At 30.3% G+C, this 20,432-nt stretch overlaps 2 protein-coding genes across 5 annotated transcripts in view; both read right to left on the bottom strand.

Moving 5' to 3' along the window:
* The window catches only part of LOC100261898 (protein CHROMATIN REMODELING 5), a 41,751-nt gene extending 34,447 nt beyond the window's left edge, over nucleotides 1-7,304 (bottom strand). Inside the window, exons 1-3 of one of the 4 annotated variants that reach the window (XM_059737615.1) lie at nucleotides 7,027-7,304; nucleotides 5,251-6,043; nucleotides 5,012-5,079 (exon numbers count right to left, since the gene is read on the bottom strand). In XM_059737615.1, the coding sequence (XP_059593598.1) occupies nucleotides 5,012-5,079; nucleotides 5,251-5,947 (765 nt within the window). In that variant the 5' untranslated portion in view covers nucleotides 5,948-6,043; nucleotides 7,027-7,304. Of the gene's footprint in view, nucleotides 1-5,011; nucleotides 5,080-5,250; nucleotides 6,044-6,924 lie in introns of all 4 variants that reach the window. The other 3 variants (XM_002275064.4, XM_059737616.1, XM_059737617.1) reach the window with 3 other exon arrangements.
* A 10,249-nt stretch (nucleotides 7,305-17,553) lies between these two features.
* LOC104879642 (pentatricopeptide repeat-containing protein At2g13600) lies at nucleotides 17,554-19,473 on the bottom strand. The gene has a single exon (XM_010653188.2). It carries the CDS (start codon nucleotides 19,471-19,473, stop codon nucleotides 17,554-17,556), a length of 1,920 nt encoding a protein of 639 aa, XP_010651490.2.
* Between the last annotated feature and the right edge of the window lie 959 nt (nucleotides 19,474-20,432).

The raw sequence follows: 20,432 nt of genomic DNA on the forward strand, positions 1-20,432 counted from the left end.
AAGGCATAGAGAATACTAGTGTCCAACCAACTTATGGACAGACAATAGAGTGTAGCTATAGGCTTAAAAGCCCATATAGACCTAGCAAAATATAATTCCCTCAGAGTGGAACTGATCATAAACAAAATCCATCTCAATTTTATAGATCCATGTCTCTTATGAAGAGAAATGACATTGTTTTTTCATAAGGAGCAATGCTTTAAAAGGATAAAGGTGGTCTTGAGACGTTTTGCCCAAATGAGGCGAGGCGTAAGCCTCAAGGCAAAATGAGGCATAAGCCTCAACTTAAACGAATAAATAATAAATAATTATCAATAAATAAATAAATAAATAATCTCATAAAATCACAATAAAATTGGGCATAAACTTCATAATGATTAAATTAATTATTTTTCATTGTTAATAATTCTAATTTAGTTCCTTTTTCTCTCATAAAATTTAGCTCTCTCTCATGGTTTTACCAAATAATTTTTAACATTATTATTACAATCACCAAGATCCTCCAAGGAATATAATAATATCAAATTGCTATAATATCCTCCCCATTTGCGCTAATATCCAACCATCCCTCTTCTTTGTCCACCAATTGTAGTGGTATCTTTTTTTATCCATCAATAATTAAATTATATATGAGATCAAACACTAAGAGTGTCAACAATTCCCTTATTCTTCTCAACCTCGTTTTCCCTTCCATTTACATTTTAAAAGTTAACTGAAAGTTAATTAAGCCTTCATTTTGTAAAGGGTTTAACCAAGTAGGGACCCAATACAAAATGCATGAAATCTATATTAGAAATCCACAAAAGCATAGAAAATTGAACCCATTAAAACTCATTGAATATTAAGATTTAAGCCTCTTATAAAATATATACCAAAAGTCCATAAAGGCCAAAAACCCTTTGAATATTCAAGTCTAAGGCCTCAACAGCCATGAGGCTATAGCCTCAAAGCTATAAGCCTTGATAAGTGAGGCTTAAGCCTCAATTACCTTAACTGAGGCGATAGCCTCAAGGCTAATTTGTAGAGCCTCACCTTGAGGCGATCCTCAAGGCGTAAGCCTCAATAGCCTTTTAAAACATGGATAAGGAACAATGGAATTGCATAACAGGGTTTTCTTTATCTTTTCTTCCCACCAATGAGATAAATAGAGTTCTAATATGATAGACTTATTTGGATAGACCCAAAAAGAGTCAAACACCTAAAAACATACTAAAACATAAGTTTTAAGCCTGAATTTTTCTACATGACATTCAAAGAAATAAAAATAATACAAAATATGATTTTTTTTTTTTTTGATAGGTATAAAAAAAATATAAAAAAATTACATTTTGTAAAAATAATAAAAAATATGATATATCCATTACTAACAGCTGAGTCCTCTCCAAATCACAGGAGATAGTTGCCCATCATCATACAGCTCACGTCATGCTTACACATTCAAACAATCTTTTAGAGAAGCATCAAGTGATCCAGCTCAACAAACCAAGTGCCAACAAACATTTTAAAAGCTAAAGGTGGTTTTGAGGTGTTTTGCCCAAATAAGGAGAGAGATAAGCATCAACGCAAAATGAAGCATAAGCCTCAACATGTCCATTGAAACTACATTAACACAAATGACAGTATCTAAGCTCAGACTAGAAACATAAGCTTTTTCAAAATGTACTTATGAAAACCAAGCTTTTGTCATGGACAGTCTCTTAAATTGATGTTCCCAAACAACGGTGATAATGAAAAAGAAGCCCAGGTTAACAAAAGTTAACTTCTAGATTGAATATCGATTGCTTTAAAGGTAGAATTAACTAGTAAGAGGAAAACTTAACTTAAATAATATCAGTTAAGACCCATACCCAACCGTGTAGATATTGTCCGCTTTGGGCCCAAGGGAACCCTCACGGCTTTAAAACGCGTCTACTTGGTTAAAAGGAGTTTCTACATATATAGCACTAGGAACATTCTCCCCTATCCGATGTGGGACATCACAAACACCCCCCATACAGACACAACGTCCTCGTTATGTCCCATGGGATTGCGGGGCTAAACAAACAAACACCCCTTACGGGGCCAAACAAACCCCCACACCGGGGTTGGGGATCGGCTCTGATGCCTTCTCTTACACCAAGAGTTTAGGAATTTTCTAGGCCCATGAGTTTGTAGTAGGAATCTTGTGGGGGTTGTTTGGAGTTAGAGATCTTATGGCTTTACTTTTGTGTTGTTCTTCTGTTTTTATTTGTTTGGTCATCCTAAATCATCCCTTCAACCTCTTTTCTTGCTAAAAAAGGGGGGGAAATCTATTTTCCATTAAAAAAAAAAATTCTTCTGAACTTCAATTATCCATGAGAAGGAATTAGCAAACATAACTTCACAAAATTTTAAACATCCAAGATAAGGTTCCAGTTGATAGTTCACAGATGTTTGGGATCAAAAACTTCCCTCATTGGTAGGCATTTTATAAAAATAAAAAAAAAAGTTTACTTGCCTGTCATAAACAAACTGGGAAAGTGCAATCCAACAAAACTAGATAGAGCCTAAAACTGCCTCTGCCTTAGACATGTAATTCCAAAGCCTTACCTTGGGTTCATTGCCCTCATCCTCTTCCACATTGTTGTCCACCACCCTTTAATCTAAACAAACCCATCAAAATCCAAATTCATGCTGAAAACTTTTCTCAAGAACACCTTCTCCACTAAAACTGTGCTAGGACAGCCTTATATATATTTATAGGTAAAGAAAAGTCGTCTAAAATGTAAAGAGGAGACACCAAAAACAATTTTTCACAAATATATGGTCATCTTGGACAAAGGGCAGGGGGATAACTGACCACAAAACTCAAATGTTGTGTAATGTATGCAACATATTTTTTTTATATATGGGTATCAAATATATTAAAAGTGTCTAACAAAGGGGGGCGCAAAACGTATACACAGTGTCTACAAAGGTGCCAAAAGGCCAACCAAAGCTAAGGGACAAACAAATGTATGCATCATAGATTAACAAAAATTGAAGCAACTTCTTTACATAAATGAAAACTAAGGTCCCACTTGCCTCTAGCAAAGAAAGCTCATCTCCCTTTACCAAGGAAAAAAGGAAGGACAAATAAATGAAGCAGAAAGCAGATTTGGAGAATGAGGAGCAGTATATCCAAATTTTGAAGAGCATTTTCCTCAATAATCTCCCTCTGTGGGTACAGTTGTATCTAGGTGAAGGCACAATGTCTCTAATGGAATTTGTTGACTGGTTGAGTTTTTGGTAAGGGAGGGAGTTGTTTTTTGGTAATCCCGCCTTGGTTGTTCCTTCGCTTTTCTATTGTTTTCTTTGGCACCTTTCATATACTTCTTGTGTTTGGCCTTGGTACCTTGTATACATCGTGTATACTTTTGTGTGCCCTTCTTTAGGCGCTTTTAATAAAATTGCTTTTACCTATAAAAATAAAAATAAACCTTCCTATGTGCCTTGATGTGCTCTTTCTTTGGTGCATGTTTACAATATCTCATCATTACTTATCAAAAAAAAAACATATATTTGTAAACTGTTCCTCCAAAATATCTCTGAAAACAAGACAAAGTCTGGAAAAATCAAAAAACAATGAGGGATTTGACTGCAACTAGTGTAGGAGTTCGGGTTTACTATGGTAAAATGGGGAATTATGATAGCCAGCCATGTCTGGGTTTGACTCATGCTTGGATTGGAATATTATTTTAAGAACTGGCATGGTTAATTGTAGACTACCAACGGTTTGTGGGTTAGTCATGTTTAGGGTCCAAAAGTTCATTTTTTGCAATTCCTCTGGCTGGAAGGGAGAAGAACTTTGAGAGAACACCCTCTTCAGTTATTATATCACTCTTATATGAAAAATGAGTATGGAGACATGAGATGAAGCATATTCTGTAGATGTTATCATAAAGGGAAATAACTTACCAAGTGCTCTACTATTCAGGATCCTATGCATTTATCACTTTATATTTATTGATCTTACTTTATATTTGCTAACTGTTTACTGATCAGGATCCTATGCATTTATCACTTTATATTTATTGATCATACTTCATATTTGTTAGCTGTTTACTGATCAAAAAATATATTTGTTAACTTTTTCGTAATTAGTTATTTCAAATTTTCTAGTTTCAATTCCTAGCACAATTATGACCCACTGCTGCATTTATTAAGTTGGAAAAGGAAACTATTACCGCCAACTTTACCACCATACTAATAGAAGCACATAATATTATGTTAACAAATGGCAGATCTAGAGTTAAGCCTCTGTTCAGAAAAAGGATTTAGCATTATGCTAGGATAGATTTTTTCAAACAGATTAATTTCTCTTCCAAAGTTTTCCTTGACTATTTTTTGTGCTTTGAAAGTTATCGTCCAAGTGATTTAATTTCAATTTTCCAATATGAGTAGTTTCAAAAAACAAATATAACTTTTATAACAGTAGTCAAAAAAATGCTCCCTTCATCCTAAAAATTAAACTAAAATCGAGATCCATGTCCCTACCCAGAATTTTATTATTGGGGTTTGTTTTTATTTGAGAGACAAAAATAGTGATATACACACACATATATATACATATATATATAAACAGGATTGAGTTTCTAAATCGCATGTGATATAAATTTCTAAACAACATTCATATGCATTTTATTTAAAATTCGCATATTTGGGACTGAACATCGAGATGCAGATTTGTCCTAAAGTCAAAACCCCATTACCAAATAAATTTCTAAATTGTAGGTGCCATGGATTGCTAAATAACAACATATAATTGTTATTTAAAATCCATATCTTTGGGAACTTAACATCCATTTACAGATTTGTCCTAAGATCAAAATCACATTTTCAGAAGTCTTACCAAATCAACATATTGGCTTGGGGCCTCACACCCAAATCCAGAACCCTTAAAGTCCAGTTCCAAGTGTTACCTAAATCTAGTACTATGTGCAACAATTAAAAAGAACGATATCCAACTAATACTTCAAATATAATTAATTAAAATAATACAGAAAATCTGAACCTTGTTGGCAGTTCTGCTGCTAGTGACACCATAATCAGGTTCAAAATCTGCATCATCAGGATCATCTTCTGCAGCCAACAAGAGAAACAAACACCACATGTCATGAAGAAAATTAATGCATTGCAATAGAATAAAAGTGTATGTATAGTTAAAATAAAAAAAAAATTTGAAAAAAAAATGCACACACTAAATATTAACTAAATGACTTATAACAAAAACAAAAGGTCAAATGCAATTACCATCTTCCTCTTCCTCATCCTCATCTTCATAATCAGCATCACCATCATTATCACCATCCTCGTCATCATCATATTCATTATCATTTGAAGCTTTTGAATTCCGAGCCATGTTTACAGCAACAGGTCTTGACTGTGGTTGTGAGTTTAAGACACTGGAATGATTTAAACCTCTGTAATGTAACGAGTCACTTTGGTCTTCCCCGTCCTGTTCGTAGTAATCATCAGATGACATCTCATCTGCAGGAACATCATTTTGACCCTTCTGAACCTTGTCAACTTCCCTGCCATCAGATGAATTGTCTTCCAATGCTTCCTCATTTTTACAATCAAAACGACATTTTGAATCCTGCTCAGATTCAGAACCATTCCGATGACCCATGGGTTGGCAGTCTTTCCAAAAGGTTGAACCCCACTTCCCTGCCATAGCTGTTCTCCTTCCAGAGGGCTGCAAATTTGATATTCTCAAACCAATATCATCAGCAGCTGCTGCCTCATTTTGCAGCCCAGCATCATTTGTATCACCATCACTTTGATATTGCCCATCCACCTTTGATTCAAAATCCTTTTCACTTGAAGTCGCATCTACATATTCATTTGCTACTGAACTGTGAACTCTATCAATGTTTTGCCCTTGGCCCTTCTCATCCAGGACACTCTGTGCTACCGTTTCATTCGAGTAGTTTCTAAAGAAAGCCATCCTTTTACATGGAACTTATTTGATAGTCACTTCAAATCCTATACTGCAAAAACTAAGTGCTTCAAAGAGAGTTATTTCCCAGTCTCTGCAGAAAGCCTGCATGACAAATAAACGGCAATTAGTCAGTTGAAGCCTGAATGAACATCATGCAAATCTAGATAGGAAAAACACATAAGCCAATATAGTCCAGTAAAGCAAGAAAAGCTGACTCCAAACTTTCTATTTGGATTAGAAAAATGCTGGAGAAAGAAAAGAAACAAGAATTTCTGATCCTAGATTTTAGTTTATTATCAAGGAGTCTAACATGACTAACTGGCTCAGTTGATATTGGTTTTCATCTTTAAGATACCAAAACAACATGAAAGCTCTTAAGGCTACTTGAAATTGGACACCCACAAAGCAATCCTAGAGAAAGAAAATGCCCCCCTCAGTTAAGCTTACATTGCCTGAATACCAAAGCTACATAACCATGCCAGAAATAAAAGTAAATTAGAGGTGAGCTCTGGTCATTGTTGGAACTGACAAAGGGTGCCATACTAGAGTAAAACTCAGACATTTAAGATACAAAGAACAAAACCTTCAAAATACCAAGTTCTCGCCCCAAATATAATCATAAACAAGGAACTGCAATCAGAATTCAGTATCCAAAACAGTTCAAATGAAGCCAGCACTGGAACAAACTCAACACTCAATTTGAGGCCGAAACATTCAAAGTCTCAAGCAAATCTGATCATGAAATCAAAAAAACTCACCAATGCCCAAAAAGAAATTAAATGAACAAATTAAAGAGACTCATCAACGGATCCATAAATTCAAAAGTGGAATCAAATAAATTGAATCGCTAAACCCAGAAAAATTCCGATTACCGAACCCTAGACCGCATTCAAACCCTAAATCCACAATCAAAAACCCTAAATCAGCACCAAACCACACTGAAGCAAAGCAATCGAAGCCGATGCTTCATCGGAGACACTCACCTCCACAGAGGGGCGAAACTTCGACTGATTACAGATCAATCAATATATATGGATAAACAAAGAGACGAAAGAGAGCGCAGGTTAGCAATCGTGCGGACGGACCTTGCCGGAAATGACCGCCGGCACCGGAAAATGACGAAACGCAGAGTTTCGGTCTCCTCCGGGAGATAATATCGGGAGGGGGCGGCGGTGGCTAATCTGCACGGGGTGGTGAGGATAAGGATCCGATTCCGGTTCAAAGCTATAGGGTTAATTCGGATTTAGCGACTCGGCGATGTCCAGAGAGAGAGAAAGTCTAGAGAGAGAACCTTTTTTTTAGAGAGAGAAAGAGAGATAATAGAGAGGCTGCCAAGAGGCAAAAATGAAAAATAAAAAAAATAAAAAAGGGTGATTTCCAGTATCGTAGTTTTTTATTTTTTTTATTTTTTTATTTTTTTTTTAATTGGAGAAACGTGTTTATAGAGGAGCCTCCTCGCTCTTTCAAGTCTCCAAGCCAAACGATACACTTTCTCTCTCTCTCTCTAGGTATTTCACTGGCCGGCTTCAGTCTCGCCGGGGGTGCGTGATTCGGCCATGTGTCCTAATTTGGGAGGGGCCGATGAATCTGGCGGCGGAGGGTTATTCGAGTCTTTTGGGGCGTTCACGCGGTTCTGGGGTTGAAACGGCGGGTGATATATTTGACTGAAATTACCAAATTACCCCAAAAGGGGTCAATTTTGGGCCTTGATGTGTGAGGTTATTAACTTATTATTGAAACTCCAAATGTAAAAATGGACTAAAAGTATGGGTTAGGGTCCCAATTTCAAAAGCTACAATGTTAATACCCTATCTAAGGGTATTTCCTTTTGTACCATTGGATTTTGATTTATGTATTTAGTGCTTTCCAAATTAACTGATGAATTCTATATTTGTTGCCCTAAGGAAAGAAAAAAATTATTATTTGATTTCATAAAAGTACAAAAGAAAATAAAATATAATTAAAATTAATTTCATGTATGATTTTATGTATTTTAAAATTATTTATTTAAATAATAAATCAAATGAATTCTAATAAATATATAAAAACAATCTATTAATTTTAAATCTATTTTTTATTTATTTAGGTTTTTTTTCATTTTAATTTTCTTTATCTCACATTTTTCTACAAATTTTTTAGAAGTCAAATATAATTGAAAAGATTTTTAAAATTTGAGAAAAATTGAAAAATTAAAAATTAAAAATTTAATTTAATTAATAAATTATTGTTATACATTAGTTCAAATTTATTTTATTTACTAAATAAATTATGTTTATATATTTTAAATTTTTTATCAAGTTTCACTTAAGTCGTTAAGAAAATTAATTATTAACAATGATTTTCTTGTTAAGGTTTTTCTAAAAAATTTGAAGCATATGGAAAATCTTTTTTCTTAAACAATGTTTAATCTCATGAAAGAACAACGAAGATAAGGAAAATAATTTTCTCATAATGATTTTTCTACAAAAAAAATTGAAAAAAAAAAAGTGTTAAATATAATTAAAATTATTTAAAAACTTTTATATTTTCAAATGATTTAATCTTTATATAAAAAAAGTTGAAATAAATGAAATGGATTTAAAATATCATATAAAAATAATTTATCCATTTTAAATCTAACTTTTATTTTCCTTTTCGGTTTCTTTTATTTTGTTTCCTCTTTATTTTCTTTTCCCTATACTTTCCATCAAATTTTTTGATGGCCAAAGGCAACTTTAGTTTTTTTTTTTTTTTTTTTCCTTTTTTGAGCACTTTAACTTCCTTTCTAAAAAGCAAGATATATTATGGATTAAATTTTTTTTATTAAATTGCTAATTATCCATCTCTAGATCCATATCTTTGCTATAGCACTTTTGCCTTAGAAGTGTAGCTGATAATGAAGTCTTTTTATAGTTGACAACCTTCTTAGATATTCTTGGTATATTTGTAATTGAATGACCTTTGAATCCATTAGTATTATGCCTTCACAAAGCCTATAATTTCTCTTTCAAGTTAGGTATGTTCCTATTGCCAAAAGCCTATTGCTATATGAGAAAGAAGGTTGTTAAATAAAGAGTATTGTGGGAGTTCATTAACTTCATTTGCATCCTCAATTTGCTTCTATTCAATAAAAGACGTGGTAGATGGCAGCAAAGAAGAGGAAGATCATTAATTAAGAAGTCTTCAAGTTGCATTATGTTAGGTTTATAAAACAAGCACATTATCCAACTTGGTGTATCAATATTATGGTGGTTCAAAAAAAAAAAAGAATGGGACAAGCCATGTTTGTGTGGATTATAGAAACTTAAACAAGGCTTGCCCTAGCGATTGTTTCTCAATCCCAAGGATAAATCAATCAACAAATATTTTCGACAATTCAATAGAAATGTGATCCGTCATGGACTTCACAAAGGAAAAGAGAGAAAGAACATTAGTTAAAATGACAACTCACCAATAGACATTGATGAGGGAGTATGATAAGAAAGTTAAACGGAAGTTTCTAAACATTAAGGGCTTTGTCTTTGGGATCAGTCTTTGAGAATATTAAGAATCCTCACAATAGAAAACAAGGACTATTTAGGAATGCACTTATTGAATATGTGATAAAGTTGATCAAGCTATATATCGACTGTAAACACTCTTTGACAAGCAATTGGTGAAACCATGGAACATAATGAACCTTAAGAATTATTACTTTTGATGTTTCTTTTGTTTGAAAGGTTACTATATAAACTATTTTCTTTTACCAAGGTATATATCTACTACAAACACTCTTTGGCAAGTAATTGGTGAAACCATGGAACACAATAAACTTTAAGAAATATTACTTTTGATGTTTCTTTTGTTTGGAAGGTTGCTATATAAACTATTTTCTTTACTATTCTAAAAGCATTATTCAATTATGGACAATTCTTGTTATACTAAAAGCAAATTCATAAGGGTTAATCTACCATAGATTGGATCATAAGGAAATAAATGCATAGACTTGGAACATTGAAAATTTAAAGATGCACCTAAAGGAAAAGGGTCATGATTTCTAGGTTTAAAATTCTAGTTGGCTTTATAGTACTAAAAAGTTGCCAAATAAAAGTAAATGTGTCATGATGTGGAGAGTATCTTACTTGCTCTAACTATATGAGAAATTTCACGAACGATTTAAAGAACACTTTTGCAAAGAAAGTAGAATGTTAAAAAGTATAGGATATTCCATAAGCTATTAGATTTGTATGTATGTGCATGATGAGTAACTAAAACATGATAGATAAAATAAGTGAAACACTTTAAACCTTTCAAAATGTGTGTAATAACTATTATATGTTTACTTCCTTATCTTTTTTAAAACAAGAAACATTGTAGTATCTGGATAGATTCAATTAATCTCCATGATTTCTAGTATCCCTTTTTAGCATTGCTATGTGGCTCCTTTGATAATACTTTTGTATTCCCATTCCCTTTTTCACTTTCTCCACCTAAATTTCCAGTCTTTGAAGATAGTGAAATAGCATATTTGATATGGTAGTTTTCATGGTCAATGTTGTAACCTAAGTCTTTATCAATGAAGGAAAATGGAATCCAAAGATTGTTTGTGCTAACAATGGTAGCATGGATTTCTTGATGAAGACGATAAAGAAAGCAAATGGATGTAGTGCATTATGAAAGTGGTTTTTCTTCTTTTGTGGTGTCTGTCAGTATTCTGAGACATTAAACATTAATAGACATGATTTGAAGTGTTATAACAGTTCAAGGGGCTTATCAGTTTTGAAATTCAAAAACATTTAGGTAATGCTTTTTTACAAGAACTTTGGCATTTAATAGTAATGGCATTGCCATTACCAAGTGACATCATACCTGGTAGAAGTCTAAAAAATGTCAATACTTATTGATTCCCTTATCATGTCTCAAAAAATATGACTTGCTCTTATGAAAGCAATGTGGGAGACTGTTATTCTATTAACAATGCCAAATATCTATCATTAGAAATGGTTGAATTTACAGTTTGATAAATGTATAGTGTTAGCATAAAGCCTTTAAAAGTGAGACATGATGTAATAAATTTAAACTTGAGTTTCCACTATTCTATTCATTAATTGCATTAAAATTTATTTGAGTTTTCAAGTTTGCACTACTTATATTGTACATGACATAGATGCATTACGAGTTACATGTAAAATGTAAGTCATAGGTTTCTTGCAAGTTGATGAGTTGTTCACAATTGATTCATGAACTTAGACAATCCATTAAGGTTGTAGTATACTACCTACTAATTAGAAGGATCATTTATTTTGTTCATTAAGATGAGTTTCCAATGGTGAGTGCATTAGTATGTATAAATACACTTTAAACAAAACTTATAGTGAATATTAAGTTGGTGTTGAGGTCTTCAATAGTTATAACCTACAAGTGAGACCATAAGGTAGTCACACATTCCTTGTGAATTGAATCACTATTGATTAAAGTATATGACAATGGATATTCTCAAGATAAGTATTATAATATCTCACGAGTTTGAGAAAATGTGTCTTTTGGTAATCCTAAGAACTTGTGATCATAAAATTTGTGATGTTGTAATAATTCCTTTAGTGGAATTTGACATATTTTCTTGGTAAGTTAGAATATATCGGTTGATCACATAATAAGAAGATCTGAGGCACAAGAATCATACAGATAATCTTGAGAGGTTGATATCATCTATCTTGTTAGATTACAAACATTCATTCATAAGAAGTCTATATGCAATGGATAGTAAGTCATAGAATGGGGGAGTTGATTATTTAGTTTAATCAACATTTATCTTGATGTAATGACATGGGATATTGGAGTGCAATTGATTTTCTTTAGTAGAATGTTAAGACAACTCTATAATTATATTTTGAGGGAGCCAATATTTTTCTATTAGCTTAAATGACCCCCCCCCCCCCCCTCCCCCTCAAACTCATATTCTTTGTTATAACAAAGGTTTTGAGGATTTATGAAAAATTAATCATTTATGTGCATAAGAATGTCTTATTAAAAGCATAAGGTTGGATGAGATTTTATGATTAATTAATTTTGATTTATAGATTGGACTAATTAATTAATTAAAATATATTAAGGTTAATTAATTAATTAAGATCCAATGAGATAGATTAAGTGACCCAAATTCAAGTTGGGTCAAAGTTAGTTAAGCTCACTAGAAAGTCTATATAAACCTTGAGACTATGTTTGGTTGGTGGGATATAATAGAATAGAATAAGATATGTATATCCTAAGATATCATATCCAATTGAATAGGAAATATATATCCTAGGATATGATATTCTAAATTAGCATATTTGGTATGTTATATTATGTTTACATTTAATTTGTGAAAAAAATAAAATGAAATATATATATATATATATATATATATATATATATATTATTTTTAATATTTAAAATAAAAATTATATCACATTCCAATATTTTTATTTTTTATTTTTTAAATCTCTTATATTTAACAATATTCATGATAAAAATATTCAAACTTTATAAATAAATTTTTTTATATTATGTTATTCAATATATAAAAATAATTTATATGTTATATATTAATATTAGTTTATAAATTCTTTTTATTTTTTCTTTTTGAAACATAAATTTAATTTATAATAAAAAAATTATTTTGTAAAATGAGTATAAAAAAATTTGATAAAAAAAAAAATTATGATACATAAGATATGCGTATTTCATATTTTAGCATGTGATGAACATATCCCATATAAAAGGGACAAAAAACAAAAAGTGGATAATATATCCTACCATTTATACTATCTCATATTTGATTGAGTATATGATAGGATAAGTGATGGAAGAACTTATTATATTTCATCATCAATCAAACATGGGATATGATATAATATCCCTTTCTTAACCTATTCCATATTATATCCGGCCAACCAAACACACTCTAAGAGTTTTAGGGTTGGGCTCTAACTTTTCAAACTATTAGTCTTCCAAATACCTAGTCTCCTCTTCTGTCTCCTCTCAAGATGTGTAGCCACTTTATATTTATGCAAATGGACAAAGAAGGAACTATCAAATGGAAGATCATCCAAGTTCAAGATTTTTTCTAAGAAAGAATTTAGATTTGAGAACAATCAAATCATATGTGTGATTTCTAACAAACCATATGGGGCCAAAGTTTTTACTTTCATCACTTCCATTATACTTAGGATCTTAGATGCATGCATTCTTAAACCCAAGCAGATATTAGATCCCTGATGACATAAAGATGCTAGATAGATGAATGATGTACATAGTACTTGGATAGGTACCCTTCTCTTAGTACTTTGATAGGCTTAGTTAATCTATAGCAAACTAATACATGTGTTAGTCTAAGTGAAAGATGCTTTCATTGGTCAACCATCTACATTTTTGCCTTAATTAAAAGAAATGGGAGAAAATGGTGAATGTGGACAAGTGAGGTGGTTAAAGTATGACTATAAATAGAATAAAGAATGTGAGGAAAATGACATTCTGCATATCTTTTATTTGACTATTTCTTACTTTTGAGTTTTTTAAAACAATTTTCTCTTTTCTTAATCCCAAAAGGATAAAAATAGAAAAAATCTTAAAACCCAAAAATATAAACTACCATAAAAAAAAATACAAGAAATGTTGTAAAAATATAAAAATTTATCTTGTATTCTTAAAAATTATTTCCAAAATTTTAAAAATTATTTCCAAAATTTTAAAAATTATTTTAAGTTTACAAGCTATCTAGTATTTATCTGTTTTTTGTGTAAGTATTTCTATATTTTATATAAGATTTTCTATTTTTAAAAACAAAAAATAGAAAATATATTCATGCACTATTATTATTATTATTATTATTATTATTATTATTATTATTATTTTGAAAATTGGAATAAGGTGTAATATGATGAAAATATTTAAAAATAAAATAAAATTAACTTTTTATTTTTCAATTTAAAATTTTTAAAAGGTATTTTTATTTTTCTTCATAAGGATATTAATATAATGAATAAAGTACTCTCATTTTGATATTTTTATAAATTTAAAAGAAATAATGACATAATATATAATATATAACCCTTTAATCTCTAAAACTATTTAAAAAAAAATAGTTTACTATTTAAACTATTAAAATAATAAAATATTTTTTTTTTGTTTAATTGTAATTAAAAACCAAAAGAAAATTATTTTAAAATTTATATTATTTCAAGCTCTTTATTTTTTACATAAAAGAAAAAAAAAGAAGAAAAAACTAATGACATTGTGAAATATTCAAAATTTTATTTTTTTCTTCAAAATTTTTCTATTTTCTTTTTGTTAAAGGTCATTTTAACATAATAATACTTAAAACTATTTTTTATTAACTATGTATATCCATAGTCATAAGCCAACATTATTGTTTGTAACAAGATTAAAAATAAAAATAAATACTAAGTCATGTTAGTTTCCAGACCCATATATCTTTGTTTAGTATTTTTTCCAGTTTTTCTTAAGTAAATTTTTCTTTCCAATTTGAACTCATTATTATTTTAATTTCATTATAAATTTTCAATTTATTTTTAGTTGATCATATCTATTTCTTTTCCTCTCATTTAAATCTTAATTATCAAAAATATTTCATCATAGTGGACAACACCACAACTATTGTAACTTTTGTTGAAAATAATTTTTGATTACGTAATTTTGCTAAACTAGGTTATATATTTAGTTTTGATATTGAAAAGTCGACAATCAACCTTCCATGATAAGTGAGAGAGATTGATTAGTTATTTCAGTAAAATGGTTACTCTAATACTAATGGTTAGAACTATAAGCTAATCAATCAAAGATAAATGCTCAAAGGGAGGATTGATTGCATTAAAATATTAAAACCTAAATATGTGACAACTTTGGTCAAGAAAAAAAACAAAAAAGAGTTATCAAGACTTTATAATATTTCAAGACTTTATAACATTTTAGGTTGTCGTTCTCTAAGATCAACTTTAATATGTTTAATTATTCTTAGGTTAGAAGGATTAATTATTTACTAAAAATGATAAAACTTAATTTAAGTAAATAATAATAAAATATGTATAAAAAATTTTGAGAGAAGGAAATTTAAATTGTTAGCAAATGCATTTTTCTAAATTTTTTTTGGGGAAAATATTTAAAATTTTTGAAATACTTTATGTTTTTTCTATCTCATTTTCTATCCCCGGAGAATAATTTTCCTAAATATTTTTTCACTTTTCCTATCATTTTTCAAGAACCTAATAGACTTGAACTAGTTTTTATTAAAAAAAAAAAACATATTAGGATGAAGCAAATTCAATAATTTATTATTTTATTATTATTATCTACCATTTATGAGATACTTTTTTGGGGTAAAGTTAATTATGTTTAATCATATGTTTACATAAAATTAAATTTTATGAATTAAGATGAAAAATAGTAACAAAAGAGTTGAATTTATGAGAAGCATATTGAATCATTTGAATTATTTAAATAAAGTCCTTATTATATGAAATAAAAATAGAATTATAAATAAAATTTTATTTAATTAATTTTATTTTTATAATTAATATTTTGAATTTTATGAATATATATATATATAGTTTTTAACTCAAATATTTAAAATTGTATAATTAAATAAAGATTTAACCACTTCACTTAAATAATACATTTTTATTTCTATGCGACATTGCATACAATGCTTTATTTTTAAACAATGCCATACCGTAAGTTGAAGATTTTAAAAATGTCATGCCATAGATAGAAGGTTAAACTCACAAAAAGAAATTATTTTCATACTTCAATAAGTACGCTAGTTAAAAATAGGGATATCAAGAAAGAGAAATACAATAGGGTTCATTTTATTTTATTTTTAATTTTTAAATTTTTAAGTATTTTAGTTTTAATTATATTTTAAATTTCTTATTTTGTTGTTGTTTGATATTAGTGAGGATGTTTGTCTTTGAATGGAAAATAAAAAATAAAAAATAAAAAAATCCTAAATAAGTTCTCACGCTTAAAAAAAATATAACTAAAAGGGAGACCAATTCTTTATAATTAAATATCTACTATTTACTTGTTAATTTGTGTTATTTATATAAAATAAAAGGTTCATTTCAGAAAATAATTATTCAATGTATATATTTTAAAATATTTTATTTATAAAATTTTAGGTTATTTTATATATATATTTTCAAATTAGTGAATTATAACCTACTTTTCCCTTTTTTTTTAGTCAAGGTATTATATTTAATCATTTAAGTATTATTTTTAATAATATAAAAATTATATTTGATTATCTCAATGAGTATTTTTGAGCGACAATTGTATGTAATTGGAATTATTTTTAAAATTTTCTATTTTATGTTTTTTTTTCTTTCAAATGTGTATGTGGAAGCAAATTTTTGGGAATATTAAAGGAAACAATAGAAAATAAAAATCAATTTTTAATTCATATTTTTATTTTTATTTTTAAAAATAAATTCGAAAAAAAAGGTTAAAAAAAAATCACTCTATATATTCATTTCTCTTGTAGATAAAGAAGATTTAAAAAGATGAAAACTAGTTTTGTGAATATAAAAAAAAAAAAACCATTTTTTAATAGCCACCCATTTTGAAAGAAAAAGTTAGAAAATTTTCTAAGAAGTTATTGATATTTCTTTATTACGATATTAAGGCGTGTTTGGTACATGGAAATAAGGAGTCGGAATTAGCAACTCATTCCTTTTCTATATAAATCCAAATATTATATAGAAATATAATATAAATATAAGATTTAGATATTAATGAATGAGACCAAATATAAGTCTAATATATTTTCCAACTGCTGTGTGTAGTCTATGCCATGCCATCTTGAACCTAGACCAAACTTACTTTCAGGCCTTGATATTGGGCCTGAGTTCACATCCAATTATAGGTTGAAAGGCCAGCTTAGGCCCAGCTTCCCAAGTATATGCCTCTCAAATCATTTCCTTGGCTATTTGTGTCATGGAAACTGAATGTGTTAGTTTGGTTTCTTCTTTGTTCTGTCATTTACTCTTATCTAAAACTTTCATTGGAACCTTATAAAATGTGAATATATAAGAAAAATAATGAAAATAGAGCTAAGAAGAACTACCATGGTTTGTTGAGGCACGTGAGTGATCACACATGTTGTCCTAAAGCTGCTATGAGCTTCCTACATGCGGTGTCAACAAACGATAGGCACTCCAAGAAACAACCCCAATTGGCTCGCAACAACGTTTTTTTTCTATGGGTACATGATCTAGTCGCCCAAACAATATGAAGATTAAGGATGAAAATAAAACTATAAATTCTGAATACCTCGTGAGGTGTGAAAGAAGAGAATGATCTTCGTAATATTTTTGGATTATTTTTCAAAATAAAGAAAAACCATTTCATGGAGCAAGAAGATGACCATTGTTGGAGTCTCGTTATCTCAAAATGGTCAATTCTATAAAAGGCTATAAAATCCAACCCAACGTTCGGTTGAGTAAAAGTCAATAATTTCATTTGACTTATTCGTTGCTAGAAGATATAATATCATAAAGCTAACTCTTCCATTTTCACAAAAGGAAATTTTGAGGTTTTATACTTTATATTTATATAAAAAATCCTACAATTCGAACATCATCGGTGTTTTCAAATGATCAATTCAATGAATAAATCACCTCATCATGCTCATACCTCTCTCTCATTTGGAGATACAATCTTTGTAAAACTTGAGAAGCCACTTCAATTTGAGGATGTAGCACATCACCAGCTAGAAATGAATGCATGCATGTTCCTATCTCAACCCAACTACATCCTGCAGTCTTCTCAACTCCTCTTGCTTCCATCACCTCCCTGATCTCTACTGCTTCACCCCATTCACCGATATCTGTGTATGAGTTGGCAAGAAGCACGTAGTTTGAAGAGTTGCGCGGTTCATTGGTATAAAGATGTTCTGCAGTACGCCTTGTCATTTGTACATCCCCATGTAATTTACAAGCTCCTAGCAAGGCACCCCACATCACATTGTCTGGTTTAATGGGCAGTGCTAAAATAAGTGCCTCAGCCTCCTGCAATAGCCCGGCTCGTCCCAGCAAATCCACCATACATGTATAATGCTCAGCTGTGGGCTTGATCAGATGCTTGTCAACCATTTCCTTGAAGTAACTATAACCCTCTTTTAACAGGCCATTGTGGCTGCATGCACAGAGCACACCAACAAAAGTGACCTCATTTGGGGCAATACCGGATGGCCCCAGCAGCACCATCTCATTGTAAAGCTTCAAGGCCTTCATTCCCGCGCCATTCTGAGCATACCCACATATAATTCCATTCCATGAAGCGATATCTCTTTCTGGCATCTCCTGGAACGCCCTCAATGCATCCCCCATCTCACCACACTTTGAATACATATCCACAACTGCACTTCCTACAACAACATCAGCCCCTAGTAGCCCAAACTTCAAAACAAGTCCATGGAAATGTCTTCCCTTTTGGAATGCATTAGCATCAGCACAAGCACCAAGCAACCCACCAAAAGTGAAAGAATTTGGCTCTATGTCACCTAACTGCATTTGGTAAAACAACCACATTGCTTCCTCCATGTGCCCGCTTTGCAAGAACCCAACAATAATTACTGTCCAGGAAACAACATCTTGGTCAGGTATCTCCTCAAACAAACGAGAAGCTGAAGCTACATAACCACATTTTGAATATAAGTTTACCAAGGCATTGTTAGTAAATCGATCAGAGCAAAACCCACGTTCAATGATCAATGAATGGACTTGCATTGCTTCAAAAACTTGCCAGCGAGCTGCAAACTCATTCAAAACAATAGCATAAGTATACTCATCAGCAGAAATCCCTTCTCTACTAAGTTGTCTAAATAGCCCTATACTCTTGTCACCCCTTCCATACTTGGAATAACAAGAGATCATGGCATTCCATGTAACCAGACCTCTGCTAGGCATTCCATCAAACACTTTCCTTGCATCCCCTATCTCCCCAACTTCCGCATACATCCTAAGAAGATTGGTGCCTATAAAAGCATCCAAATCTGAACAAACCTTAACAATATCTGCATGCACTTGTTGGCCAAATCCCAAATCACAACATGGAATAATAATAGCATACGTGAAATTATCAGGCCTAACAGAACTGCAACGCATTTTCATGAAATGGGTTAAGCCTTCTCCCAATTTATGGTTTTTTACACACCCAGATAAAACTATGTTCCATGAATGGCAGTCCCTTTTGGAGGTTCCATCAAAGAGCTTAATAGCTTCAGAGACTAAACCAAATTTGAAGTAGCCTGATAAGATGGTGTTATATGAAACCACACTGGGTTGAGGCATGAAGTGAAGAAGCTTGTGGGCATCAGACAAGGCTTGGGAATTGATGTAGGCCTGAAGGAGGATATTGCATTGATATACATGGGCAATGAGCCCATTTTTGACAAGGGAAGCATGGAGGACTGGTGCCTTGTACATGTGACCATGTGAGTATAGCTCAATACTTCGAATATATTTATGTTGGGGAGTTGAGTGAAGTGGCTTAGCGCATGTTGGGTAAAACTCCATCCTTACCGCTTAATCATTTAAGTTGAATTTAAGTTAAATTATATTTTAACTTATAACTTATTACTTAATTTTTATTTTAAGTATTAAAACAGTTTGATAAAATTAACTTAAAAGTAATTTTAAATTATCAAATTGATATATTTATCATCTTAAATTTTAGGTAGAGTAATAAAGATCGTAGAATAATAAAGAAAATCGTGAAGATAATTAAAACAAATAAAAGTAAAATAAATATGTGAACTTAAAAAAATTAATTATTTTTAACTTTAAGTCGTACCATTAAATTATTTAACCAAACATACTTAATTTACTTAATCACTTAAATTAAATTATTAAATTACTTTAAGTTATTAAATTAGTTTACTACACAGCCTCTTAGTGTATGTATAAATCAATTTAAAGAATATATTGTAAGTTGCATTCAATGAAGTTTTTGTAAGGGATTCAACATGAATAAGCTTAGCATCAACTTAAAATTACAAATCATGTTAGTTGAAAAATATTATTAAAATATAAAATAATTATTAACTATAATTTAGAAATAAAATCAAATTATAATGAATTTGATTGTCAAAATAAATCAAAATTCATTTTATTTGAAATCTATTTGATAATTAAATTCATCATAATTATCTTTCATATTAATATAAATTAGGTGAAGTAAATTTATAAATGATGAAAAAAAATTTCTTTTTTATTAGTCTAAGAAAAATAGAAATCTAAACATAATTATAGTAGAATATTAATCATATCGAAGAGAACCCATCGCTAAAAAAATTTAATAAAATATCAAATACAAAATTACGATAAAATCATCTTAATTAAATTAAATTTTATAATACATATTAAATTTAAATAAGATTAATTTTATAAACAATAAAATTAAAGGTAAAAACACAATCAAAACACTTACAATGCACAAGAAGAATACAAGGATTCCTTTTCTTCTGCTGCCTTCA

The sequence above is a fragment of the Vitis vinifera genome, chromosome 6, assembly GCF_030704535.1.
Source record: "Vitis vinifera cultivar Pinot Noir 40024 chromosome 6, ASM3070453v1".
NCBI lineage: Eukaryota > Viridiplantae > Streptophyta > Magnoliopsida > Vitales > Vitaceae > Vitis > Vitis vinifera.

What these genes read in the sequence shown, in the direction of transcription:
- LOC104879642 (XM_010653188.2), bottom strand. Translation starts at nt 19,473, where the DNA reads ATGGAGTTTTACCCAACATGCGCTAAGCCACTTCACTCAACTCCCCAA.